The following is a 27826-nucleotide window of genomic DNA, read 5'->3' as shown; positions in this document are numbered from 1 at the left end:
CTTTTTTCACACCTGCTGCATCGAGCCTGTGACATAGCGTTCTGATATTCATTGGGCCTCACACAATCCAGAAGTGTCCAGTGTCCACAAGTGTCTGCAGAAATTCAAAATCTCCCTTATCCTGTAGTCACTTTTTTCACACCTGTGCCATCGAGCCTGTGACATAGCACTGTGATATTCAGTGTGCCTCACACAATCCAAGTGTCCAGTGTCCACAAGTGTCTGCAGAAATTCAAAATCTCCCTTATCCTGTAGTCACTTTTTTCACACCTGTGCCATCGAGCCTGTGACATAGCGCTGTGATATTCAGTGGGCCTCACACAATCCAAGTGTCCAGTGTCCACAAGTGTCTGCAGAAATTCAAAATCTCCCAGAAATTCAAAATCTCCCTTATCCTGTAGTCACTTTTTTCACACCTGTGCCATCGAGCCTGTGACATAGCGCTGTGATATTCAGTGGGCCTCACACAATCCAAGTGTCCAGTGTCCACAAGTGTCTGCAGAAATTCAAAATCTCCCAGAAATTCAAAATCTCCCTTATCCTGTAGTCACTTTTTTCACACCTGTGCCATCGAGCCTGTGACATAGCGCTGTGATATTCAGTGGGCCTCACACAATCCAAGTGTCCAGTGTCCACAAGTGTCTGCAGAAATTCAAAATCTCCCTTATCCTGTAGTCACTATTTTCACACCTGTGCCATCGAGCCTGTGACATAGCACTGTGATATTCAGTGGGCCTCACACAATCCAAGTGTCCAGTGTCCACAAGTGTCTGCAGAAATTCAAAATCTCCCAGAAATTCAAAATCTCCCTTATCCTGTAGTCACTTTTTTCACACCTGTGCAATCGAGCCTGTGACATAGCGCTGTGATATTCAGTGGGCCTCACACAATCCAAGTGTCCAGTGTCCACAAGTGTCTGCAGAAATTCAAAATCTCCCAGAAATTCAAAATCTCCCTTACCCTGTAGTCACTTTTTCACACCTGTGCCATCGAGCCTATGACATAGCGCTGTGATATTCAGTGGGCCTCACACAATCCAAGTGTCCAGTGTCCACAAGTGTCTGCAGAAAATCTAAATCTCCCCTGTCCTATAGACACCTTGTACCTTGTTTTACATTACTATATAGTTTGTAGGATTTTGTCTACATTTCTACCAAAAATGAGGAAGGCTGGTGGAAGAGGCCGTGGAATTGGGCGGGGGTTGGCAGCTGGTAATGATGGTGTTGGTGGTGGATCTGATGGTAGTGGCAAAAGCAAAATAGGACCGAATGCAGGAGGTGTTGAGCCTGCGTCATCGTCTGGCTCCATAAGGCTTCGAAGGCTTAGTTTTCTAGGAGTTGGCAAACCACTTTTAACGCCAGATCATCAGGAAAAAGTTTTGTCTTACATTGCTGACTCAGCCTCCAGCTCTATCACCTCCTCTTCTGAAGTTGTAAAAAGTAAAAGCACTGAGTCGTCATTGGAGGCTCATGTTCATGAACCACACCTTTCCTTGTGTCCTTCACCACAACCAAGATTGAAGGATGACGCAGGCCATACTACTGATTACTCCATGGAGCTGTTTTCACATACCATGCCTGGATTATCAAGTGAAATGGTGAATTACCCAGGCCAAGATGAATCTGACATGGAGTGCACTGATGCACAGCCGCTGATGGATGATTCTGCTGGTACATTCACTCAGAGCACTACATTGTCCTCGCAGTGTACAGAGCCAGATTCTGACCCTGATGAGACTCAGGTGCCCCTTCCCGCACACTATACCACCATACACGGTGACACAGAGGAAGGTGCACATGACATTGAAGAGGAGGTGATGGATGACCCAGTTGTTGACCCAGATTGGCATCCATTGGGGGAAGAGGGTGCTGCTTCCAATAGCTCAGATGAGGAGCATCCACAGCAGACATCAACATCGCAACAGCTGTTATCTGGCAGGCCCGGAGCACTCCAAAGACAGGTTCCAAAAATCAAAAGAGTTGCTGGACAGCTTGTCCAGAGGGTCAAAACATCACAGCGTGCTAGGCTGCAAAATGTCTGCCAAAGTAGGAAGAGTGCAGTGTGGCACTTTTTTGAACAAAATCCTCATGATCAGGCCAAGGTTATCTGTAAGAAGTGCGCAAAGACCTTTAGCCGAGGGAAAAATCTGAAAAATTTGAATACCAGTTGCATGCTTAGACATTTAACCAGCATGCACTTGCAAGCGTGGACACAACACCAAACCTCAAATGCCACATGTGCAACTGATCACAAAGAAGGTAGTCAGCAACGCTACATTGTTTCCCCCACTGTAAGCCCACCGGTTAGCACAGCAGCAAATGTTGAGGTGTCGTTGCAAGGCCACAGCAGTCAGGGAATCCCACTGTTATATCAACGAAATACTGAATCTAGGCCATCAGAAAGAACACCAACTCCATCACCATCATCAACCCTCTCTCAGTCCGCCCTGTCCACCGCTACTTCCACCATATGCAGCTCTCAAGTCCAGCTCACCCTCCCAGACACTATGAGTAGGTCAAGAAAGTACTCAGTCTCTCATCCGCGTACACTGGGTTTGAACGCCCACATTGCCAAACTAATCTCGTTTGAGATGATGCCTTATCGGTTGGTGGAAAGCGCAGCTTTCCGCGAACTCATGGCCTATGCAGTACCACGCTATGACCTACCCAGTCGCCACTTCTCTCGCAAAGCCATCCCAGCCCTCCACCATCATGTGAAAGACCGCATTGTCCATGCACTCAAGCAGTCAGTGAGTGGAAAGGTGCACCTCACAACTGATGCATGGTCCAGTCGGCATGGCCAGGGCCGTTACGTGTCCATCACTGCGCACTGGGTTAATGTGGTGGATGCAGGGTCCACAGGGGACAGCGGTGGTGGGACAGTGCTGCCTAGCCCACGGTATAGGAAACAGTTGGCTGTAGGCGTTCCACCCTCCTCCTCCTCCTCCAGAAGCGAAAGCTCGTCCACAGAGCGCAGTCGTACGAGCACTCCATCTGCAGCTGCCACTGTTGCACACGAGGTGTCCCCCTATCGAGCAGCTAGTGGAAAGCGTCAGCAGGCTGTGTTGCAGATGATGTGTTTGGGCGACAGACACACCGCCGAGGTGCTGGCCGAGTACTTGAAGCGACAAACTGAGTCATGGCTGGGCAGTGTACATCTTGAGGCAAGCAAGGTAGTTAGTGATAACGGCCGTAATTTTGTGGCAGCCATAGCCCTTTCAAAACTCAGCCACATACCTTGCTTGGCTCACACCTTGAACCTGGTGGTGCAGTGCTTCCTCAATAATTATCCGGAGTTAACAACCCTGCTCCAGAAGGTGCGAAGACTGTGCGCGCACATCCGCCGGTCGCCTGTACACTCCGTTCGTATGCAGAAGCTGCAGCGATTGCTCCACCTTCCCAACCACCGCCTCATTATCGACATTGCAACAAGGTGGAACTCCACCCTGCACATGGTGGAGCGGCTGTGCGAGCAGAGGCAGGCCATAATGCATTTGTGGGAGGATACACGGCCAGGCACTTTGAGAGCAGACATGGAGTTGACAGCTGTGCAGTGGTCGAAGCTGAAAGACCTCTGTAAAGTCCTTCAGTGTTCTGAGGAATGCACACGGCTGGTAAGCGCAGACGACGCCATCCTAAGCATGAGCATCCCACTTATGCGTCTGCTCATGCAAACTTTGACGCACCTTAAGGAGCAGGCGTCTGCAGCCAATGTTGACGAGGAGGAAGAGGTGGAGGGAATCCTTGATGACATTCAGCCATTGTCTGCTCAGGGACCTCTCCTGGACGAGTTGGAGGAAGAAGAGGAGGAGGAGGATGATGATGGGGATGATTACTTAGGGGAGGAGGATGCATCCCGTGGGGCAAGTGAAAATGTTGGCGTGGCAAGGTCTGGTACAGGGTTTGTGCGTGACTGGAGGGATGTGGATTTGCCAGAAAGTGCTCCTCCAACCAGCACTCGCAGTGCATCATTGACACCGGGAACATTGGCCCACATGTCAGATTATGCCTTGCGGATCCTAAAAAGGGACCCCCGCATTGCCAAAATGATGAACGATGACGACTACTGGTTGGCCAGCATCCTGGATCCACGCTATAAAGGCAAATTACAAAACATCATGCCACAGGAGAACCTTGACCTAATATTGGCTAATAAACAAACAACTCTGGTAAATCGGTTGCTTGAGGCATTCCCAGCACACAGCAGCGGTGATGGTTCTCACACGAGCCGTACGGGCCGGGGGCAGCTTGGCAGAGGTGTTCATGGTGCACACAGCAGAAGTGGCGTTGGAGACAGGGGTTTCATGACAATGTTGTGGACTGATTTTTCAAGTACCGCTCACACAACTGGTAATACTGCATCGATGGAAAGTGACAGGAGACAGCAGTTGTCAACTATGGTTACAAACTACTTTTCCTCCCATATCGATGTTCTCCCACACAGGTCATTCCCCTTTGACTATTGGGCTGCTAAACTGGACACCTGGCCTGAATTGGCACAATATGCCTTACAGGAGCTCGCTTGCCCAGCTGCAAGTGTGCTATCGGAAAGAGTCTTCAGTACAGCTGGATCAATCCTGACAGGACCCGTCTGTCAACCCAAAATGTGGATGATCTAACCTTCATTAAAATGAACCATGCATGGGTTTCCAAGGATTTTGTCCCACCTTCCCCTGATGACACATAGGGTGACAGAAAAATGGCTTGCTTTGGTCCACCTCTTCCTGGGACTTGACCTATTTCGCCTTTTGCATCAGCTGAATGTCCAACATCAACATATGCCACTTTCTAAAACTCCCTAACTGTGCTGCCTCCCCCCCCCATGGCCGGGGTCACCACCTAGCGCACGACACCGTGCGAGTGCCGTTGCCCTGGACAGGTGGGTAGGCCGACTCTTGGGCGCGGGCACTGGCACAGGGTCCCTCATAGTGCAATCAAGTGTCTCTGACGGTGGTGGTGCACACCCGCCGTCAGACACACCGCTGTACTATGAGGGGCCCAGTGCCAGTACCGACGCCCACGAGTTGGCCCCCCTTGCTGGGGCAGGGCCCCAGCATTTGCAATCTTTACCTCTCCCTGCTCCTCCGCTGTGTAGTCTGGGCCGTCAAATCCATACTGTGCCTGACACCGTCTGAGCCTGCCTCCTGATGTATAGACATATCTTTTGAATGTGTACGCTATCCATACATGTTATCCGGGGATACGGTACCCTTTCTCACCTTTGTGCAATCACGTGTAATCCATACTGGGCGTGAGAACGGCTGGCGAGCTGTTAAGCAAGCTACAGCACCTATGGTTTGCACACGTAAGTTTTTCATTTTTTCAGGAATGACGGTTAGGCCTAATTCCGGAACTGCGGTTGACCTGCACTTACTGGGAAATCATCGTTCGCGGGTAATAATTGTAATCAGTGATCCCCATCACTAACGTTGTTCAGCGGGTTATCTGCACCTGTAAGCGACAAACGCTGGCCTTTTCAGTGTAGCGCACATGCAGCCACGGACATGTAAGGGCATGACACACCAGTCATTGGCCAATCTCATGTGCCAGAGCCTCACGTGTCCCTCTAGTAAGCCGGACTCGGACCGCGGGGCATGACGGAGTCTCGTTCGTTAACGGAATTAAGCTTGCTATGTGTGCATCTGTTCTGTAGCTGGCATGGTTGAGGTTGCCCGTGTTGAGTCAAATTACGCCGTAGGCTCCACTCCTGGTGGTGCCCTTCTGGACATTCCTTTAAGGTTCAGCTTTGCAACCATACTGCCCACGTAAAACAAACACTTTGCCTTCATGAACGCTGTTTGGAGGGTCATGACTCGTGGGAATAACGCCGCCCAATCAGTTAACCTGCTAGAGAGATCCTTCGTTGCTCCCAAGCATGACATCACACTCCCTAGGAGGAAGGTAATGCCACTGTGGCGACCGTACTCCTGGGGGCGACACAAGTGCACTGATGCCCAGCCACTGCTCGATGAATCTGCTGGTACATTGACCCAGACCACTACATTCCCCTCGCACGCTACACGACCTGAATCTGACCCTGATGAAACTCAGGTTACCCTTCCCATATACAGTTCCATCTTACACGGTGACAAAGAGGAAGCTGCAGATGAAAGTGCAGGTTCGGCCCACCCGCCATCAGACACACCACCGTACTATCAGGGGCCCTGTGCCAGTGCCGTCGCCAACGAGTGGGCCCCCCCCTGCTTGCTCAGGATCACAGCACTTGCAAGGTTGAAATACTGTGCAGTGAGATGGAAGATGGGGACGACGAGGAGTCCAGACTAGTACAGGGATTCCCTAGCGAGGAGACTTATTTGATTGTTTTCAATGTTGGGACAGCAATTTTTGGGGAGCACTATACTCTGGAGAATGATAGATGGTGCCCACCATACACTGGAACATTCCAAAGGTGGACATCAGACACTGGAGCAGCATTTACAGGGCCCATTATACACTAGAGCATTAGAAATGGGGCCCATTATGTTTGGAGCATTATTTGGGCCCATAAGACAGTGGAGCTTCATCCATGGGGACCAACATATACTGTAGCATTATGTGGAGCTCATCATATACTGTTTCATACATTATATGGGACCAATGATTCTGTATGGAGAAATAGATGGGCCTCGTCATGAGATGTAAAAAGTGAAGTATTTTTCATTGTACTATACCGCTATTTCTCTGCCGTATCGGAGCATGATGAGTTGTGGTATTATGTGTTAAAGGGGCGCTCTTTTGCCCAGGGCACATGAAAACCTGGAGCCAGCCCTCCCCCCCCACAACTTTAGCCAAATAACCCCCATTTTTCAGTGCGTAACTTGTATTATGAAGTTAATTAAGGTTGACCAGCTTAAGTAAGAAGAATTGATGCTTTTGGCATTCAAATGAGCACTGTAGGTGTGTTTCCTGTCCTCCTCTCACTGCCGACTTTTATTCCTCATTGACTTACATTGGGTTTCGTGTTTCGGGACGACCCCGACTTTTCCCTATAATCGAAACGAAACTCGACCATAAAAAACCAAAAGTCGCTCAACTCTAGTACAGGCCATTTATGATTGGGTTCAGCCCACTTCTTTGAAGGCCCTCCAGAAGTTTTTGGGTTTTGCTAATTTTTAATCGGAAATTTATAGCAAAATTTTCTAGTATTGCCAAGCCATTGACTGATCTGACTAAGAAGGGTGCTGATGTGTTGAATTGGTCTCCGGAGGCTGTTTCTTCCTTTCAGGAGCTGAAGCGAAGATTCACTTCTGCCCCGGTTTTGCGGCAACCTGATGTCTCACTCCCGTTCCAGGTAGAGGTGGACGCTTCTGAGATTGGTGCAGGAGCTGTTTTGTCCCAAAAGGATCCTGTAACATCTAAAATGAATCCCTGTGCTTTCTTTTCCCGAAAGTTCTCTCCATCTGAATGCAACTATGATGTGGGGAATCGGGAACTGTTAGCCATGAAATGGGCATTTGAGGAGTGGAGACATTGGTTGGAGGGAGCTAAACATCAAGTCGTGGTCCTCACTGACCACAAGAATTTGATTTACCTGGAGTCGGCCAAACGCTTGAACCCTAGACAGGCTAGGTGGGCCTTGTTTTTTACACGTTTTGATTTTGTGGTCTCTTTTCTTCCTGGCACTAAGAATGTCAAGACTGACGTTCTCTCTAGGAGCTTCTTTGCTGATTCTCCTGTGGTGACCAAGCCTGCTACCATCTTAGGCGAAGGGGTAGTTCTTTCTGCCATCTCACCCGATTTGAGACGTGCTCTGGAAGAGTTCCAGGAGGACAAACCTGAGCGTTGTCCCAGTGGAAAGTTGTATGTTCCTGACCAGTGGAAGAAGAGAGTGATGTCTGAAGTTCATTGCTCTGCATTGGCTGGTCATCCAGGTATTTTTGGTACTAGAGATCTGGTGAGTCGGTCTTTTTGGTGGCCCGCCTTGTCTCGTGATTTCAGGAATTTTGTGCAGTCCTGTGGGACGTGCTCCCGATCTAAACCTTGTTCTTGCTCTAGTGGGTTGTTGATGCCTTTGCCAGTCCCGAGGAGGCCATGGACCCATATTTCAATGGATTTCATCTCTGATATGCCTGTCTCTCAGAGAATGACTGTTATTTGGGTGATTTGTGATAGGTTCTCTAAGATGGTTCATCTTGTACCACTCCCTAAGTTGCCATCTTCCTCTCAGTTGGTGCCCCTGTTTTTGCAACAGGTGGTTCGCTTGCACGGGATTCCTGAGAAAATTGTATCTGACAGAGGAGTTCAGTTTGTGTCTAGATTTTGGAGGACTTTCTGTTCCAAGCTGGGAATTCAGTTGTCCTTCTCCTCTGCTTTTCACCCTCAGACCAATGGGCAGACGGAGAGAACAAACCAGACCTTGGAGTCGTATTTGAGATGTTTTATGTCCGCTGATCAGGATGATTGGGTTTCATTTTTGCCCTTGGCTAAATTTGCTTTAAATAATAGAGCTAGTTCTGCCACTTTGATGTCACCTTTTTTTTGTAACTTTGGGTTTCATCCTCGATTTTCTTCAGGGCAGGTGGAGCCTTCTGCCTGTCCAGGGGTTGACACTGTGGTGGAGAGAATGCACCAGATCTGGGACCAAGTGGTGGATAAGTTATCTCTCTCCCAGCAAAAGGCCCAGCAGTTTTCCAACCGACATAGGACCAATGGTCCCCAGTTTAAGGTTGGTGATATGGTTTGGTTATCATCAAAAAATATCGCTATGAAGGTGGCTTCTCCTAAGTTTAAGCCTAGATTTATTGGACCTTACAAGATTTTGGAGATTATTAATCCGGTCTCTTTTCGTTTGGCTCTTCCTGTCACATTTAAAATCCATAATGTGTTTCATAAGTCCTTGTTGAAGAGGTTTGTTGAACCAGTTGTTCCTGGGGTGGCACCTCCGGACCCTGTATTGGTTGAAGGTAACATGGAATATGAGGTAGAGAAGATACTGGATTCCCGTCTGGCTAGACAGAGACTCCAGTATTTGGTTAAGTGGAAGGGTTATGGTCAGGAGGACAATTCCTGGGTCTCTGCCTCTGATATTCATGCCAAAAGATTGGTGCGTGCCTTTCATCGGGCTCACCCTGATCATCCTGGTGGCGTGAATGAGGGTTCGGTGACCCCTCCTCAAGGGGGAGGTACTGTTGTGAGTTCATTTTCCCCTTCACCATTGAGGTCTGATGAACTCCCTCTTCTGGTGAAGGAAGGTAGTGAGGCTGATTACCAAGCACCTGAGCAGGATGATGATGACTGGGTGACTGGAATTGCTGACTGGATATAAGGCAGCCGACGCCCTTCTGCCTTGCTGGTGATTTCTCAGAGGGATTCTAAGAGACCAGTCTGATTCCTGCTCCTCAAAAGCTAAGTTTTCTGCTCTGCTTTTTGCATTTGTGTTTTGGTTTTGTTTTGCCTTGTTTTTCTGGATTTCTGCCATTCCCTGCTGGGGTGAGCTGAATTCCTTTTTGCTCTGTATTCCGAAAATACCTGAGTACTGATATAGTCTTTTTGAAGCCTAGCGTCTTCAGGGCTTTTTTCCCTATCAGTCTGTTGGCTCTTGTTTTGATAGGGTTTTGGCGGATTGCAGACAGCAGCTTTTCTATCCTGTCCTATTTAGTTAGCTTGGGCCCCATCATTTGCTCAGCCTATCTTTCTATCTGTGTGAGTGTTTTTTCATCTTGCTTCACCGTCATTATATGTTGGGGGCTGCCTATTGCTTTGGGGTCTGCTCTGGGGCAGTTTAGATTTCCCTTTCTGTCTTTAGGCTATTTAGTTCTCCGGCTGTGATCGAGGGGTCTAGGGTACCGTAAGAACCCCCCACGGCTACTGCGAGTTGTTGTTGATAGGTTCAGGGGTCTGCAATCCGATAGCTGCCAACTTCTCTGGTTTCCTGGACTTAGCTAGTATTTCTGTTTTTGCCTCCTACGGTGACTCATTCATAACAGTACAGTATATAGCAGTAGTATATATGTGTACAGTAAAGAGCAGTAGTATATATGTGTACAGTATATATCAGTATTATATGTGTGTACAGTATAAAGCAGTATTATATGTGTGTACAGAATATAGCAGTGCTATATGTGTGAACAGAGATGAGATTATGGTATAAGCAGGAATAAGATGTAACATTTTCATTGGAGGAGACGATGATTTTCTCCATTGTTGGAGGTCAGACCACGTTGGTGTCATTACGTTTTCTTCCTTTGGTCGGTAGTGGGCGCCATCTGTTTTTATTTCCTGATCATAATGTAGTCTTTGTCACACTTGTAATTAGTAGTACAACTACATTCGGGTTGGCACAATAGATGCACCCTCACCTCCAGATCCACTAAGATGACCCCCTCCACTGGATCCAGAAATGTTGGGTCTTACAGGCCTTGGCCTGGGTCTGGTGGTTGTGACCTGAGCTCCATTTGCTGGTCCCTCATTACAGTCGTCTCCGGAGTATCCATGACAGCATTTCCATTCCATGTCCGACACGGTCTTGTAGGCAATTTTGTAACGGGGTCTCATGTAGCTGCGATATCTGAGATAGGATAAAAGATTATATAAGTGATGGCAAACTGCAATGTGGAAATTAGCAGCATTCAGTCATCCATTCAACTAGGGTACAACCTAAAGTGTCTTATGCAAAGACTGCATCACCTTAGTATAGCCGCAATCACCAAGGAGGAAAAGAAAAGAAAGAAAAAGTAGGAAACCAAAAACTCACAAAGGAGGGAAAAAAACAGGACCCAGAGAAGGAGAGGAGAACAGGACCGAGAGCAGGAGAGGAAAACAGGACCCAGAGCAGGAGAGAAAAACAGGACCCAGAGGAGGAGAGGAAAACAGGACCCAGAGCAGGAGAGGAAAATAGGACCCAGAGCTGGAGAAGAAAACAGGACTCACAGCAGGAGATGAAAATAGGACCAAGAGACGGAAAGGAAAACAGGACCCACAGCAGGAGAGGAAAACAGAACCCAGAGCTCGAGAGGAAAACAGAACCCAGAGCTAAAGAGGAAAACAGAAACCATAGCTGGAGAGGAAAACAGGACCCACAGTAGGAGAGGAAAGCAGAACCCAGAGCTGGAGATGAAAACAGGACCTACAGCAGGAGAGGAAAGCAGAACCCAGAGCTGGAGAGGAAAACAGAACCCAGAGCTGGAGAGGAAAACAGAACCCATAGCTGCAGTGGAAAACAGAACCCAGATCTGGAGAGGAATACAGAACCCACAGCAGAAGAGGAAAGCAGAACCCAGAGCTGGAGATGAAAACAGAACCCACAGCAGGAGAGGAAAGCAGAACCCAAAGCGGGAGATGAAAACAGAACCCACAGCAGGAGAGGAAAGCAGAACCAAGAGCTGGAGATGAAAACAGGACCCACAGCAGGAGAGGAAAACAGAACCCAGATCTGGAGATGAAAACAGGACCCACAGCAGGAGAGGAAAACAAAACTGAGAGCTGGAGACGAAAACAGAACCCGCAGCAGGAGAGGAAAACGGGACCCACAGCAGGAGAGGAAAACAGAACCCAGATCTGGAGAAGAAAAACAGAACCCAGAGCAGGAGAGGAAAACAGGACCAGAGCAACAAAAAGCAAAGAAAAGTAACCAGAATAGGAGGAGATGAACACAACCCAGAATAGGGGGAAATAACAGGAACCAGAGCAGGAGGTAAAGAACAGTAACCAGAGCCGAGGGAGAAGAGAAGGAGGAGTATAGGAACTGAAACAGGGGGAGAAGAAAAGTGACCAGAATAGGAAAAGAACACAACCCAGAATAGGGAGAAATAACAGGAACCAGAGCAGGAGGTAAACAACATTAACCAGAGCAGAGAGAGAAGAAAAGGACGCAGAGCAGGAGAAGTACAGAAACCAAAGCTAGGGGACAAGAACAGGGAGAAGAACAGATAGAAAACAACAGGATCCAGAACAGTATAGAAGAACTGGACCCAGACCAGAAGGAGAAGGAAAGGGACTCAGATCAGCAGAGGAAAAACAGGACCCAGAGCAGGAGAGGAAAAAATTGGACCCAGAGCAGGAGAAGAAACTCGGGGGCCAAAAGCAGGAGAAGAATAAGAAGACCCACAAAAGGTGGAGAAGAACATGACCCAGACCAGGAGGAGAGCAACAAGACCCACAGCAGGTGGAGAAGAATAGGGAGCAAAATAGGAGGAAAAGAAAAGGAGATAACCAGTGTAAAAGAACAGGACCCAGAGCAAAAGGAGAAGAAAAAGGATCAGAATAGGAGAAGAACACAATCTACAATAGGGGTAAATAACAGGAACCAGAGCCGGAGGTAAGGAACAGTAATCAGAGCAGAGGGAGAAGAAAAGGACCCAGAGTAGGAGAAGTACAGGAACCGGAACAGGGGGAGAGAAGCAGGGAGCAGAACATAAAGAAAAGAACAGGAACCAGAACAGTATAGAAGTAATGGATCTAGACCAGAAGGAGAAGGAAAGGGGCTATAAAAGGAGGAGTAGAACAGACCAGAGCAGCGGGAGAAAAACAGGATTCAGAGCATGTAGGAATGAAAAGGAACCAGAGGACAAGAACAGGACCCAAAGTAGGGGGATAAGAACAGGAACCAAAGCTGGAGACGAACAGGAACTGGAGCAAGGGGAGAAGAGCAGGACCGATGCATGAGAAAAAGGACATGAGCAGGGAGAGAAGAACATTGAGCAGGACAGGAGAAAAAGAATAGGAACCAGGAGAGCATAGAAGAATAGGACCCAGAACAGAAGGAGAAGAAAAGCATCCATAGCAGAAGGAAAAGAACAGGAGCAGGGATCGGGAGAGAGGAACAAGAAACAGAGCAGGAGAAGAACAGGAACCAGAGCCGAGGTAGAAGAGCAGGTACCAGAACAGAGGGAGAAGAACATGGACTGGAGCAGGGATAGAAAAATGGGATCCAAATCAGGAAGAGAAAAACATGATCCAGAGCAGGAAGAGTAGAACAGGACCCAGAGCAGGAGGAGGTGTTCAGGAATTGGATTAGGAGGAGAAGGACAGGAATCGAAGCAAAAGGAGAAGAACAGGAACAAGAGAAGGGGTAGAAGAACTGGAACATAATCAGGAAGGAAAGAACACGACACAGAGTAGGGGAGAAGAATAGAGAGCTGAGCAAGAGGAGAAGAATGGGACCTAGAGCAAAATAAGAAGAGCACCAAGAACAGGAGGAGAATAACAGGAATCAGAAGTAGGAGAATAGGAACCAGTTCAGGGAGAGAAGAACAAGAACCAGAGCAGGAGAGAAGAACAGGAACCAGGACAGGAGAAAAATAAAGGGAACCAGAGCAAGGGGAAAAGAACCAGAACTGGACTATGGAGAGAAGAACAGGAACCTGAGCAGGAGGAGAAACATAGCACCCAAAGCTGGAAGCGAAAAACAGGACCCAGAGCAGAGTAAGAAAAACAGGAGACACAGCAGAAAAGGGTTAGGACCAGGTAGAAAAGAAGAGGACCCAGAAGAAAAGAACCAGACTCAGAGCAGTGGATGAGAACAGGAGCCAAAGCAGGCGGAGATGAATAAGTACTGTAGCACTTGAAGAAGAACAGGAACTGGAGCAGAAGAAAAGAGACTTGAACAGTGTGCAGAACAGGAGAAGAATATGAACCAGAACAGGAGGAGAAGAATAGGACCCAGAGAAGAAGGAAAAGAACAGGACCAAGAATGGATGGAAAAGAGCAGGAACCCCAGCAGAAGAACAGAAAGAAGAGCAGAAAGAGTAGACCTGGACCAAGAGTAGGCAAGGGTAGAAAAACAGGAATCGTAACAGCATGAGAAAAACAAGACCCAAACCAGGAAGAGAAAAACAGAATCTAGAGCAGGAAGAGAAGAACAGGACCAAGAGCAGAAAAAGAAGACCTAGAGCAGGATGGGAAAAGTACACAGACAAGGAGAAGAACAAGACCCAAAGTAGAAAGTGAACCACAGGACCCAGAGAAGGAAGAAGAGCGGGAACCTGAGCAGGGGGAGAAGAAAAAGAACCGAATAGGGAGGAGAAGAAAAGGAATCAGAGCAGGAGGAGAAGAACAGGTACTAGAGCAGAGAGACAAGAACATGACCTAGAGAATGGAGAAAAGAACAGGACTCAGAGCAGTGGGAGAAGTAAAAGAACGAGAACATAAACAGAAGAACAGGACCCAGAGTAGAAGAAGAGGACCACAGGCACTAGAATAAGGAGTAGCAGAACAAAAGGAGGAAATGGAGACTGGAGCAGAGGTGTAAAGAAGATTAGAAAAGTGACTAAAAATGGAGGAGGAGAGCAGGGATTGAAGCAGGAAGAAGAGGAGAACAGCAATAGGAGAAGGATAAAAGTTACCAGGATGGTAAGGGCAGAAGAACATATAACAGAGCAGAAGAATAGTGTCAGGAACAGGGAATGGAGCAAAAGAATAGTGACAACAATGGGCAGAAAGAAGAGAACAGCTAGAAGAAGAAGTGGGAACACCAGAACATAAGGAGTGCAGAAGAAGAAGAAAAGAACAGACTGCAGGAGGTGGAGGACACAACCAGATAAAAAGCTGTAGGAAACCAAGGACTGAAACGGATAAAGAAGAGGGTCTGGTGTACTAGGAGGAGAAAATCAACCAGAACAGAAAGAGGAAAACGATGGAGGATGATAGGGACCAGAACAGAAGAACAGAGATTGGAGGAAGAGGAGGAGAACTGGGGGAAGGAGGACTGGGGGAAGGAGGAGGGCAGGAACCAGAGCAGAAAGATAGCGGAGAAGAGAAGCTAAACATTTCCAGCAAAGAAGAGGTTAATCTCTCAATGGCAGATCAACCTGCTTTCTGAGTTTAAAGGGAAGACCTGAAGAACAGGAGTCTACAGTAAACCAGTCTAAAATGGAGGCTTCACAAGTGGCCACCAGTTAGTCAGACACTTGTACTCACAGGACGGTGCGAGGACATTGGATCTGGCCCCAAACACATGGCTGATACTCAGGCTTCACATAGGCCTCCACCCCGTCTTCCACCATACAGGTGACGGTCCGAGTCACGACATAAGCGCACCAGTTCCTGGAAGAGAAACACGAGATGAAATCACACCATGACCTATAGTGAACCCCACATAATGTCACAAGCATGGCCAGAAAGTGTGATAAATGTAGGGGTGAGCGACACCAGGGGAGATGTGGGGACACCGATATGTGGAGGAGGGTTCCTCTGTCAGGGGACATCTAGATAGCATACATTCAGTGACACCAGAGAGGTAACCCTGTCAGTGCTGGATCACAATCTGTTCCCATACCATCAGCTGCCAGCAGATGAGCATGCAGTTCGCTATTCATCCAGCAGGTGGAGATATGAAGCCGCCTGCCCAGACATCCCATAAACTGCAGATTCGTGGACATGAAGACATCGCAGACTGAAAACCCAAGACAAGCTGCAGGTAGAGTTGAGCGAAATGGATCGGTCAAATTGATAAGTCGCCGACTTTCATTAAAGTCGGGTTTCGCCGATCGAAACCCGACCATAGCGTGAGGTCGGCCATACGGTCGCCGACCCGCGCGCCAAAGTCGCGTTTCCCATGATGCTTCCAGCGCCTTTTCTCAGCCAATCATCAAGGACACACACTGTGGGCAACGCGATGACATGGGCAGCGGCCCCCACCATCTTAGAGAAGGGCATTGCAGTGATTGGCTGGCTTTGTGTGGCGCCACAGGGGCTATAAAAGGCCGTGACCGCCGACCGCCATCTTACTTCTGCCGATCTTAGCATAGGGAAAGGTGCTGCTGCTCATTCTGAACAGGGAGAGCGTTAGGCAGGGAAGAAGAAAAAAAATCTGTGCTTCTGCTGATAGCGCTTTTCACTGTACAGTTAGTGTGCAGTGACAGGGGGGGATATATCTGTGTGCAGCAGCGCTGGTGGTGATTTGGCTGCCTTATAAGGCTACCTGATAGCTGCATTGCTGTCTGCACACTGCAGTTCAAACTGCTTTTTTAAAAGCAAAAAATCTTTTATTCTGGTTTTCTGCACAGTTACCGAGCGTTCATTTTTTCACACACCGTATAGCGGTGTACGCTCCTCACACACTACCATGTACCGGCTGGTATCACGAACATATACATGCTATCTGTGTGTGACTCCGTAAAAAAATAGACGGAGATTTAAAAATTTCCATACATGCACCGTATAGAGCTGTCCGCTTCTGATACAGTATCGTATATCTGCTGTTTGATACGGTCAAATCTATACAGAGACAGCGTGTGTGTGTGACTCCGTAAAAAAATAGACAGATTTAAAATTATCCATACATACACGGGACAGAGCTGTCCGCTTCTCTAACAGTATCTTATATCTGCTGTTGACTCCTTAAAAAATGGACGGAGATTTAAAATTTTCCATACATACACCGTATACAGCTGTACGCTCCTCACACACTACCGTGTACCGGCTGGTATCACGGACAAATACATGCTATCTGGGTGTGACTCTGTAAAAAAATAAATGGAGATTTTCATTTTTCCATACATACACCGTATAGAGCTGTCCGCTTCTGATACAGTACCGTATATCTGCTGGTTGGATTACGGTCAAATACATACTGGGAGAGCATCTGTGACTAAGGAAATATATACGGAGATTTAAATTTTTACCTACACCTTATACAGCTGTACTCTCCTCATACAGTACCATATACCTGCTGGTATTTTTATTACAATTTTCACAAACATGAGGAAGTATGGTGGAAAAGGCTGCAAACGTGGGCGGGGGGGGGCAGCTGGTACTGATGGTGGTGGTGGTGCATCTGCTGGTTATGCCAAAAGCACAATAGCAGCTAAGGCAGGAGGTGTTGAGCCTGCGTCATCGTCTGCCACAAGAAGGCCTGTAAGGTTCCCTTTTCTGAGTGTAGGAAAACCGCTTTTAAAGTCGGAGCATCAGGCACAGGTTTTGGCTTACATTGCCGAAACAGCCACCAGCTCTATTGCCTCCTCTTCTGAACTTTCAAAACCTGCAAGCTGTCAGGAACACCGCACTACACTCGCTCACTGAGCCAGTGTGCGTGTCCCGAGTACCGAAACAGTGCTAAAAGATACCTGTGGAGCAGGGCAGCAGAGGTGGCAATGCGTGCTTCAAACTATCGGGGTCAGGATCCTGTCAGCGCCGGAAAGTAAAGATGCACAGGACCTGTGGACGCTGAAGTTAGCAAGCTGGCACAGGACCTATGGTCATGTGACTGCAAGGGGGCGGGGCTTAGTGTCCTTTCAGAGATGACTGGACACCATCCAACAACTCAGAGTCAGGCAAAACGGAGGTCACAACAGTACGGGCAAACGAGGTACAGGAGGGATATACAGACGGGTGGTCAGACAAAGCCAAAGGTCATACACAAGAGAGCGACGTGGTACCAAGGGGACGAGCAGAGAGAAGTCGGGTCACAAGCAGAGAGTCATACACGAGAGGTAGCGCAGTACAAGAGGGACAGGCAGAACTTGTAACAGGGACAGAACCGGATCAAAACCAAACAAGCAAGCAAGATATCAGGCACATGGCACACGTACGCAAGAGGTCAACTAACTCAGCCGAGGGCAGGAGTATAACTGACACCGGACCTAGGTCCAGTGAGCATTAAATAGCCACCCTCTGCCAGAGAGAGGCGGAACAATTAACCCCCAGTCTGAACAGGACGGGCCAAAGCGAAACCCCGTCCTGGATCATGACAGTATCCTCCTCTCAATGGGGGTCACCGGACCCCCAGGTCTCTCAGGGTACTTGGCGTGAAAGGCCCGGACCAACCAATCCGCATGGACCGATCGAACAGGAACCCACGACCATTCTTCAGGACCGTAGCCTTTCCAATTTACCAGATATTGAAGGGCACGACGAACCAACCAGGAGTCGACAATTCGTTCCACCTCGTACTCCGACTGCCCGTCTACCAAAACTGGTGGTGGGGAAGCTGATGATCCCTCCCCACCGGACCTCACAGGTTTCAAAAGGGCCTTATGGAAAACATTTGGGATCCGCAGAGATGGCGGGAGACGCAACCGAAAAGCCACCGGGTTAACTGCTTCGGTAACTTCATATGGACCTATAAACTTGGGTCCAAGCTTCACAGAGGGAACCTTGAGCCTTATATTCTTGGTGGACAACCATACCTTATCCCCAATCTGAAACACCGGTCCCGCGGATCGTTTTTTGTCCGCAAAAAATTTAAATTTGTCCTGGGCCTTCGTAATGTTACTCTGGACCTCCCGCCATACCTCCCCCAATCACTGGATCGTCTCATCCGCCCCAGGACACCCAGAATTCAAACGGGAAAATTCTCCAAAATGAGGATGAAACCCATAATTGCAGAAAAAGGGAGATGTACCCGTAGACTGGTTAACGCGGTTGTTAAATGCAAACTTGGCCAACGGTAACACAGAACACCAATCATCCTGTCGGGCTGAGGTCAAGCAATGCAGAATTTGGTCCAGAGACTGATTGGTCCGCTCGGTCTGCCCATTAGTCTCAGGATGATAAGCGGATGAAAAGGACAGACCAAAACCTAACCTCTTACAAAAAGCTCTCCAAAACCTGGAAACAAATTGTACTCCTCTATCAGACACCACATTCAAGGGTACCCCATGCAACCGCACCACATGCTCAACGAACAATCTGGACAATGATTCCGCATTAGGTAGAGCTGCCAAAGGTACAAGATGTGCCTGCTTACTAAACCTGTCCACCACAACCCAAACGACGGTATTACCCTTGGAGGGCGGCATCATTCCAGCAGACCTCAGCAGCCCAGCGTCTGAACTCTGAACAAAACCACTCAGCTGAGTGCTTCCCCTGGCACACACTCATCACCATGTCCTCAGCCATACGCATCTGATCAGGCTCATCATAAATATGCCCCAGGGCCTCAAAAAATGCATCAACATTCATGCGCTCAGGGGCTGTGGTCGAAAGGGAGAAAGCCCAAGCTTGGGGGGCTCCCCTTAACAGAGACATAATGACCCCTACTCTCTGACTTTCATCCCCAGAAGAGTGTGGTCTCAATGAAAAAAAAAAAACTTACAGCCCTCCTTGAAAACTCTGAACTTCTTTTTATCTCCAGAAAAGGTATCCGGTAATTTAACCGGAGACTCAGGGGAAACTAATGTAACATCCCGAGCCCGCCGATGATAAAACCCCCTGCACAGTGTCAGCGATCAGCTGCTGAGACTGAGCCAGGACTCGTTCTCCAAGGAGTTTCTGAGACATCTGAGTCAGGTGCTTGACCTGCTCAGAAAGAGCGTGCATAGGATCCATCACACACACAGGAGAAGTGGAGCGGAGAAAAAAAAATGGTAATGGTCAGTTATAATGTCAGGAACACCGCACTACACTCGCTCACTGAGCCAGTGCGCGTGTCCTGAGTACAGAAACAGTGCTAAAAGATACCTGTAGAGCAGGGCAGCAGCGGTGACCATGCTTGCTTCAAACTATCAGTGTCAGGATCCTGTCAGCACCAGAAAGTAAAGATGCACAGGACCTGTGGACACTGAAGTTAGCAAGCTGGCACAGGACTTATGGTCATGTGACTGCAAGGGGGCGGGGCTTAGCATCCTGCTTACAGAGATGACAGGACACCATACAACAACTCAGTCAGGCAAAACGGAGGTCACAACAGTACGGGCAAACGAGGCACAGGAGGAATAAACAGACAGGTGGTCAGACAAAGCCAAAGGTAATACACAAGAGAGCGACGTGGTACCAAGGGGACGAGCAGAGAGAAGTCGGGTCACAAGCAGAGAGTCATACACGAGAGGTAGCGCAGTACAAGAGGGACAGGCAGAACTCTTAACAGGGACAGAACCGGATCAAAACCAAACAAGCAAGCAAGATATCAGGCACAAGGCACACGTACACACAAGGTCAACTAACTCAGCCGAGGGCAGGAGTATAACTGACACCGGGCCTAGGTCCAGTGAGCATTAATTAGCCGCCCTCTGCCAGAGAGAGGCAGAAACAATTAACCCCCTGTCTGATCAGGACGGGCCAAAGCGAAACCCCATCCTGGATCATGACACAAGCACTGTGTCATAAGGGCAGGGTTCTGGTCAGGAAAAACACCTTTCCTTGTGTCCTTCACCCCTACCAAAAGTGAAGGATGCGGCAGCCCACACTTCAGATTACTCCATGGAGATCTTTTCACATACCATGCCTGGGTTATCCAGTCAAATCCTGAATTCCCCAATCCAAGATGAACCTGACATGGAGTGCACTGATGCACAGCCACTGCTAGATGATTCCGTTGGTACATTGAACCACAGCACTACATTGTCCTCGCAGTCTACTGAGCCAGAATCTGACCCTGATGAAACTCAGGTGCCCCTTCCCGCATACTATACCACCTTACACGGTCACACAGAGGAAGGTGCAGATGAAATTGAAGAGGAGGTGATAGATGACCCAGCTGTTGACCCGGATTAGCATCCATTGGGGGGAAGAGGGTGCCGCTGGCAATAGCTCAGATGAAGAGAAGGATCCGCAGCAGGCATCAACATCGCAGCAGCGGTTATCTGGCAGGACCGTAGCAGTCCAAAAACGTGGAACAAAAACCAAAAAAGGTGCAGGACAGCTTGGCCACACGATTAAATTAGCACAGCGTGCAAGGCCAGAAAATGTATACCATAGTAGGAAGCGTGCAGTGTGGCACTTTTTTTAACAAAATCCTACTGATGACGCACAGGTTATCTGTAAGAAGGGCAGAAGGACCTTTAGCAGAGGGAAAAATCTAAGAAATTTGAATACCAGTTGCATGCTTAGACATTTAACCGCCATGCACTTGCAAGCGTAGACGGACTACAAAACCTCAGGTAGCACATGTGCACCTGCTCCGACTGAAAGTAGCCAGCAACGCTCCATCGCTTCCCCCCACTGTAAGACCACCGCCACCGGTAAGCACACCACCAGCAATAAATGTTGAGGTGTCGTCGCTAGGCCAAAGCAGTCAGGGAATCACAATGGTTTTGCAATGAAACACTGATTCTAGGCCATCACCAATAACACCATCACAATCACCAACCCCCTCTGTCTGTCCGGTCCACCCCAGCTCTCAAGTCCAGCTCACCCTAGCAGACACTCTGAGTAGGACAAAAAAGTACTCATCCTCTCATCCGTGTACACTGGCTTTGAATGCCTACATTACCAAACTGATCTCATTAGAGATTATGCCCTTCCGTTTGGTTGAAAGCGAAGCTTTCCGAGAGCTCATGGCCTACGCTGTCCCACGCTATGACCTACCCAGTCGGCACTTCTTTTCTACAAAAGCCATCCCTGCCCTCCACCTGCATGTGAAAGACTGCATTGTCCATGCACTCAAACAATCAGTGAGTGGAAAGGTGCACCTCACAACAGATGCATGGGCCAGTAGGCATGGCCAGGGCTGTTACGTGTCCATCACTGAGCACTGGGCTAATGTGGTGGATGCAGGCTCCACAGGGGACAGCGGCGGTGGAACAGTGCTGCCTAGCCCACGGTATAGGAAACAGTTGACTGTAGGCGTTCGAGTTTCCTCCTCCTCCTCCAGAAGCGAAAGCTCGTCGACAGAGCGCAGTCGCACGAGCACTCCATCCGCAGCTGCCAGTGTTGCACACGAGGTGTCCCACTATCGAACAGCTAGTGGTAAGCGGCAGCAGGCTGTGTTAAATATGATTTCTTTGGGCAACAACAGACACACCGCGGAGGTACTGGCTGACTACTTGCAGCGACAAACTGAGTCATGGCTGGGTAGTCTACATCTTGAGCAAGGCAAGGTAGTCAGTGATAATGGCCGGAATTTTGTGGCAGCCATAGCCCTTGCAAAACTCACACACATACCTTGCCTGGCTCACACTTTGAACCTGGTGCTGCAGTGCTTCCTAAATAATTATCCTGAGTTAACAGCCCTGCTCTAAAAGGTGCGAAGACTGTGCTGGCACATCCGTCGCTCGCCGGTACACTCCAGTCGTATGCAGAAGCTGCAGCGATTGCTCCACCTCCCCAAGCACTGCCTAATCATAGACGTTGCAACAAGGTGGAACTCCACCATTCACATGGTTGAGAGGCTGTGCGAACAGAGGAAGGCTGTAATGCATTTGTGGGAGGAAACACGGGCAGGCAGTTTGAGGGCAGACATGGAGTTGTCGGGTGTGCAGTGGTCAAAGATGAAAGACCTCTGTAAAGTCCTTCAGTGTTTTGAGGAATGCACACGGCTGGTAAGTGCAGACGACGCCATCATAAGCATGAGCATCCCACTTATGCATCTGCTCATGCAAAGTTTGACACACATTAAGGATCAGGCGTCTGCAGCGGAGGAGGAACAGGAGGAGGAGGGAAGCCTTGATGACAGTCAGCCATTGTCTGGTCAAGGAACTGTCCTGGATGAGGTGGAGGAAGAGGAGGAGGAGGATGAGGGGGATGATTATTTTGGGGAGGAGGATGCTTCTCTGGGGGCAAGAGAAAATGTTGGCGTGGCAAGGTCAGGTACAGGGTTTGTGCGTGACAGGAGGGATGTGGATTTGCCAGAAAGTGCTCCTCCACCCACCACTGCCAGTGCATCATTGACACCTGGAACATTGGCCCACATGTGTGATTATGCCTTGCGGATCCTAAAAAGCGACCCCGGCATTGCCAAAATGATGAAGGACGACGACTACTGGTTGGCCAGCATCCTCGATCCACGCTACAAAGGCAAATTACACAACATCATGCCACAGGAGAACCTAGAGCTAATATTGGCTAACAAACAAGCAACTCTGGTGAACCATTTGTTTGAGGCATTCCCAGCACACAGCAGCGGTGCAGGTTCTCCCACGAGCCGAAGTGGGCAAAATGGAAGAGGTGTTTGTGGTGCACACAGCTGAAGTGGCGTTGGAGACAGGGGTTTCATGACCATGTTGTGGACTGATTTCTCAAGTACCACTCACACGACTGGTAATACTGCATCGATTGCAAGTGACAGGAGACAGCAGTTGTCAACTATGGTTACAAACTACTTCTCCTCCCATATCGAGGTTCTCCCTCACACGTCATTCCCTGTTGACTATTGGGCATGTAAACTGGACACCTGACCTGAATTGGCACAATATGCCTTACAGGAGCTCGCTTGCCCTGCTGCTAGTGTGCTATCTGAAAGTCTTCAGTGCTGCTGGATCAATCCTGACAGAAAATAGGACCCGTCTGTCGTCCCAAAATGTTGATGATCAAACCTTCATTAAAATGAACCATGCATGGGTTTCCAAGGATTTTGTCCCACCTTCCCCTGATGACACATAGGTTGCCAGAAATTTGGCTCGCTTTTGCCCTCCTCTTCCTCGGACTTGTCAAATTCCACCATTTGCAGCTGCTGAATGTACAGCCTACACATCAACATATGCCATTTTTTAAACCTCCCTAACTGGGCTGCCCCCCCCCCAAGGGCTGGGGTCACCACCTGGCGCACCCAGGCAAGTGCCATTGCTCTGAACAGGTGGGTGGGCCAACTCTTGGCCGATGGCACTGGCATAGGGCCCCTCCTAGTACAATACAGTGTCTCTGACGGTGAGGGGGCCCTCTCGCCGTCAGACACACCAGCGTACTATGAGGGGCCCTGTGCCAGTACCGTCGCCTCATGGCCACAGCACTTGCAAGTGGCAATACTTACCTCTACCTGCTCCACCGCTGTGTAGACTGGCCAGTTAAATCCTTCACAGGGACGGCCACAAGAAATTTGGTGTATTGATCGATGATGGTTAAGATGTAGCTATGACATGTCCTGCTGACCTCTACCTTCAGATGATCAATGGCTACCGTTTGTAATGGACGTCAACTCACAATCGGATGCAGTGGTGCTTTATGATCACCTTTCACAGTTTTCCCAGTCACAGAAGTGTGACATTCCTGCCACCAGGTGGAGGAGTCGGGCATCACAGACTGGAGGACGGTGGAGAGGCCGGGGATCACAGACTGGAGGAAGGTGGAGGAGCCAGGGATCCCAGACTGGAGGCAGGTGGAGAAGCCGGGGATTAGAGACTGGAGACAGGCGGACGCATTGGGGATCACAGACTGGATGCAGGTGGAGAGGCCGGGGTTCACAGACTGGAGGCAGATGGAGGGGCCGGGGTTCACAGACTGGAGGCAGGTGGAGGAGCCAGTGATCTAAGACTGGAGGCAGGTGGAGGGGCCGGTGACCACAGACAGCGAGGAGAAGACCATTAGTACAGTCCGTACTCTGGGAATTGAAATCTAATTAGCAGAAAACTTCAGGTGGTGATTAAAGAGGAACCACAGAGCGGATTTCTTCACCAAAGGTATTAATGCAATCAGTATAACAGCGCCATCAGAGTCAGGTACTTTACATTTAAAATTGCTTTAGGGTTTTTTCTGCTAGTCCTTTTTTGATTAATAAACCCTACCGGTTCATAATTTACAAATATTTTTTGAGGATAGAATGTCCGGTATAAAGATAACACATCCTGGAGGAGGATAGAAGGTCTGTTCTTGAGACAACATGTCCTGGAGGAGGAAAGACTGTCCAGTATAGAGATAACACATCCTGCTTCCTGAAGGAGGATAGAAGGTTAGGTAAAGAGATAACACATCCTGGAGGAGGAGAGAAGGTCCGGTATAGAGGAGACATGTCCAGGAAGATGATAGTGGGTCCAGTGTAGAAACAACATGTCCTGGAGGAGGATAGAAGATCCGGTATATAGGTCACATGTTCTGGAAGAGGATAGAAGTTCCGATAAAGAGGTAACACTTCCTGGAGGACGATAGAAGGTCCAGTATAGAGATATCACATCCTGGAGGAGGATAGAAGGTCCGATATAGGTATTACATGTCCTAGAGGAGGATAGAGGTTCCAGTATAAAGGGAACAGTTCCTGGAGGAGGATGAAAGGTGCAGTATAGGGACCACACGTGCTGCGTCCTGGAGGAGGATAGATGGTCTGGTATAGAGATAAGATATCCTAGAGGAGACTAGAAAGTCTGGTATAGTGACAACACATTCTGGAGGAGAATATAAGGTCCTTTATAGTGATAACTCATCCCAGAGGAGGATAGAAGGTCAATTGTAGAGATAACACATCCTGCAAGAGGTTAGGCCTCTTTCACACTTCAGTTTTTTGCAATCAGTCACAATCCGCCAGGTTTTGAAAAAAAACGGATCCTCAATTTTCTTTTGAGGATCCGTTTTTTTCCCCATTGACTTCCATTAATGGCGGATTGTGACGGATTGCCGTCCGCTGCATCCGTTTTTTTTTGAGGATCCGCCAAAAGTTGCTGTCCGTCACCATCCTCAAAGATTTGAAAACGGAGCTCTCTCTCTCTGTCTCTCTTTTCCAGGCTGCGATTCCTTTAAAATTCTTCATTTGTTGGATCCGTCAAAAAAACGGATGGGCGGCATCCGTTGTCATCAGTTCTAAAACGGATCCAGCATCCGTCCTTTTGGCGGATTTTGACTGATGCAAAAAACTGAAGTGTGAAAGAAGCCTTAGAAGATATCATGAAAGAGGGAGGATAGGAGGTCCAGTATAGAGATATAGGGATAACACAACCTGGCGGAATGTAGAAGGTCTGGAATAAAGATAACATGTCCTGGAGGAGGCCAGAAGTTCCAGTATAGAGATAAAATATCCTGAAACACAATAGAAGGTCCGTTATAGAGACAACAAGTCATGGAGAAGAATAGAAGGTCAATTATAGAGAGATCACATCATGGAAGAGGATAGAAGATCCAATATAGAGATAACATGTCCTGGAGGGGGACAGAAGGTCCGGTATAGAGATAACATGTGATGTAGGAGGACAGAAGGTCCAGTAGCAAGACAATATGTCCCGGAGGAGCAAAGAAGGACCGGAATAGAAATAACACACTCTGCAGGAGGTTAGAAGGTCCGCTATAGAGGTAGAAACATATCCTGGATGAGGATTGAAGATTCGTTGTAGAGCTAAGATATCCTGGAGGAGGATAGAAGGTCTGGCATAGAGATAACTTGTACTGGATGAGGATCGAAGGTTCGTTGTAGATAGAAGTTGTGATATAGGGATAACACATCCTGGAGGAGGATGAAAGGTTAGGTATAAAGATAAAATATCCAGGAGGAGGATAGAAGTTCCAGAATAGAGATATCCTGGAGGAGGACAGAAAGGCATTATATCAGTGTATGAGAGGTGATATCAGGAGATTATATCAGTGTATGAGAGGTGATATCAGGAGATTATATCAGTGTATGAGAGGCGATATCAGGAGATTATATCAGTGTATGAGAGGTGATATCAGGAGATGATATCAGTGTATGAGAGGTGATATCAGGAGATGATATCAGTGTATGAGAGGTGATATCAGGAGATGATATCAGTGTATGAGAGGTGATATCAGGAGATGATATCAGTGTATGAGAGGTGATATCAGGAGATGATATCAGTGTATGAGAGGTGATATCAGGAGATGATATCAGTGTATGAGAGGTGATATCAGGAGATGATATCAGTGTATGAGAGGTGATATCAGGAGATGATATCAGTGTATGAGAGGTGATATCAGGAGATTATATCAGTGTATGAGAGGTGATATCAGGAGATGATATCAGTGTATGAGAGGTGATATCAGGAGATTATATCAGTGTATGAGAGGTGATATCAGGAGATTATATCAGTGTATGAGAGGCGATATCAGGAGATGATATCAGTGTATGAGAAGTGATATTAGGAGATTATATCAGTGTATGAGAGGTGATATCAGGAGATGATATCAGTGTATGAGAGGTGATATCAGGAGATGATATCAGTGTATGAGAGGTGATATCAGGAGATGATATCAGTGTATGAGAGGTGATATCAGGAGATTATATCTGTGTATGAAAGGTGATATCAGGAGATGATATCAGTGTATGAGAAGTGATATCAGGAGATTATATCAGTGTATGAGAGGTGATATCAGGAGATTATATCAGTGTATGAGAGGTGATATCAGGAGATTATATCAGTGTATGAGAGGCGATATCAGGAGATGATATCAGTGTATGAGAGGTGATATCAGGAGATTATATCAGTGTATGAGAGGTGATATCAGGAGATTATATCAGTGTATGAGAGGTGATATCAGGAGATTATATCAGTGTATGAAAGGTGATATCAGAAGATTATATCAGTGTATGAGAGGTGATATCAGGAGATTATATCAGTGTATGAGAGGCGATATCAGGAGATTATGTCAGTGTATGAGAGGCGATATCAGGAGATGATATCAGTGTATGAGAGGTGATATCAGGAGATGATATCAGTGTATGAGAGGTGATATCAGGAGATTATATCAGTGTATGAGAGGCGATATCAGGAGATTATATCAGTGTATGAGAGGTGATATCAGGAGATTATATCAGTGTATGAGAGGTGATATCAGGAGATTATATCAGTGTATGAGAGGCGATATCAGGAGATGATATCAGTGTATGAGAGGTGATATCAGGAGATGATATCAGTGTATGAGAGGTGATATCAGGAGATTATATCAGTGTATGAGAGGCGATATCAGGAGATTATATCAGTGTATGAGAGGTGATATCAGGAGATTATATCAGTGTATGAGAGCTGATATCAGGAGATTATATCAGTGTATGAGAGGCGATATCAGGAGATGATATCAGTGTATGAGAGGTGATATCAGGAGATGATATCAGTGTATGAGAGGTGATATCAGGAGATTATGTCAGTGTATGAGAGGCGATATCAGGAGATGATATCAGTGTATGAGAGGTGATATCAGGAGATTATATCAGTGTATGAGAGGCGATATCAGGAGATTATATCAGTGTATGAGAGGTGATATCAGGAGATGATATCAGTGTATTAGAGGCGATATCAGGAGATGATATCAGTGTATGAGAGGTGATATCAGGAGATGATATCAGTGTATGAGAGGTGATA

The 27826-nt window shown here is 47.9% G+C and overlaps 1 protein-coding gene across 1 annotated transcript in view; it reads right to left on the bottom strand.

The window, feature by feature from the left end:
* EMILIN1 (elastin microfibril interfacer 1) overlaps nt 1-27826 on the bottom strand; it is a 70330-nt gene that overhangs the window by 32401 nt on the left and 10103 nt on the right. Inside the window, exons 2-3 of the mRNA XM_073557755.1 lie at nt 14856-14981; nt 10298-10506 (exon numbers count right to left, since the gene is read on the bottom strand). Coding sequence (XP_073413856.1) covers nt 10298-10506; nt 14856-14981 — 335 coding nt within the window. The remainder of the gene's footprint in view (nt 1-10297; nt 10507-14855; nt 14982-27826) is intronic.

Source organism: Dendrobates tinctorius, unplaced genomic scaffold (genome assembly GCF_039654945.1).
Source record: "Dendrobates tinctorius isolate UK_male_01 unplaced genomic scaffold, ASM3965494v1 ptg000251l, whole genome shotgun sequence".
Lineage (NCBI taxonomy): Eukaryota > Metazoa > Chordata > Amphibia > Anura > Dendrobatidae > Dendrobates > Dendrobates tinctorius.
Note: the sequence above shows the minus strand (reverse complement) of the source record. Positions and strands in the feature narration are given on the sequence as shown.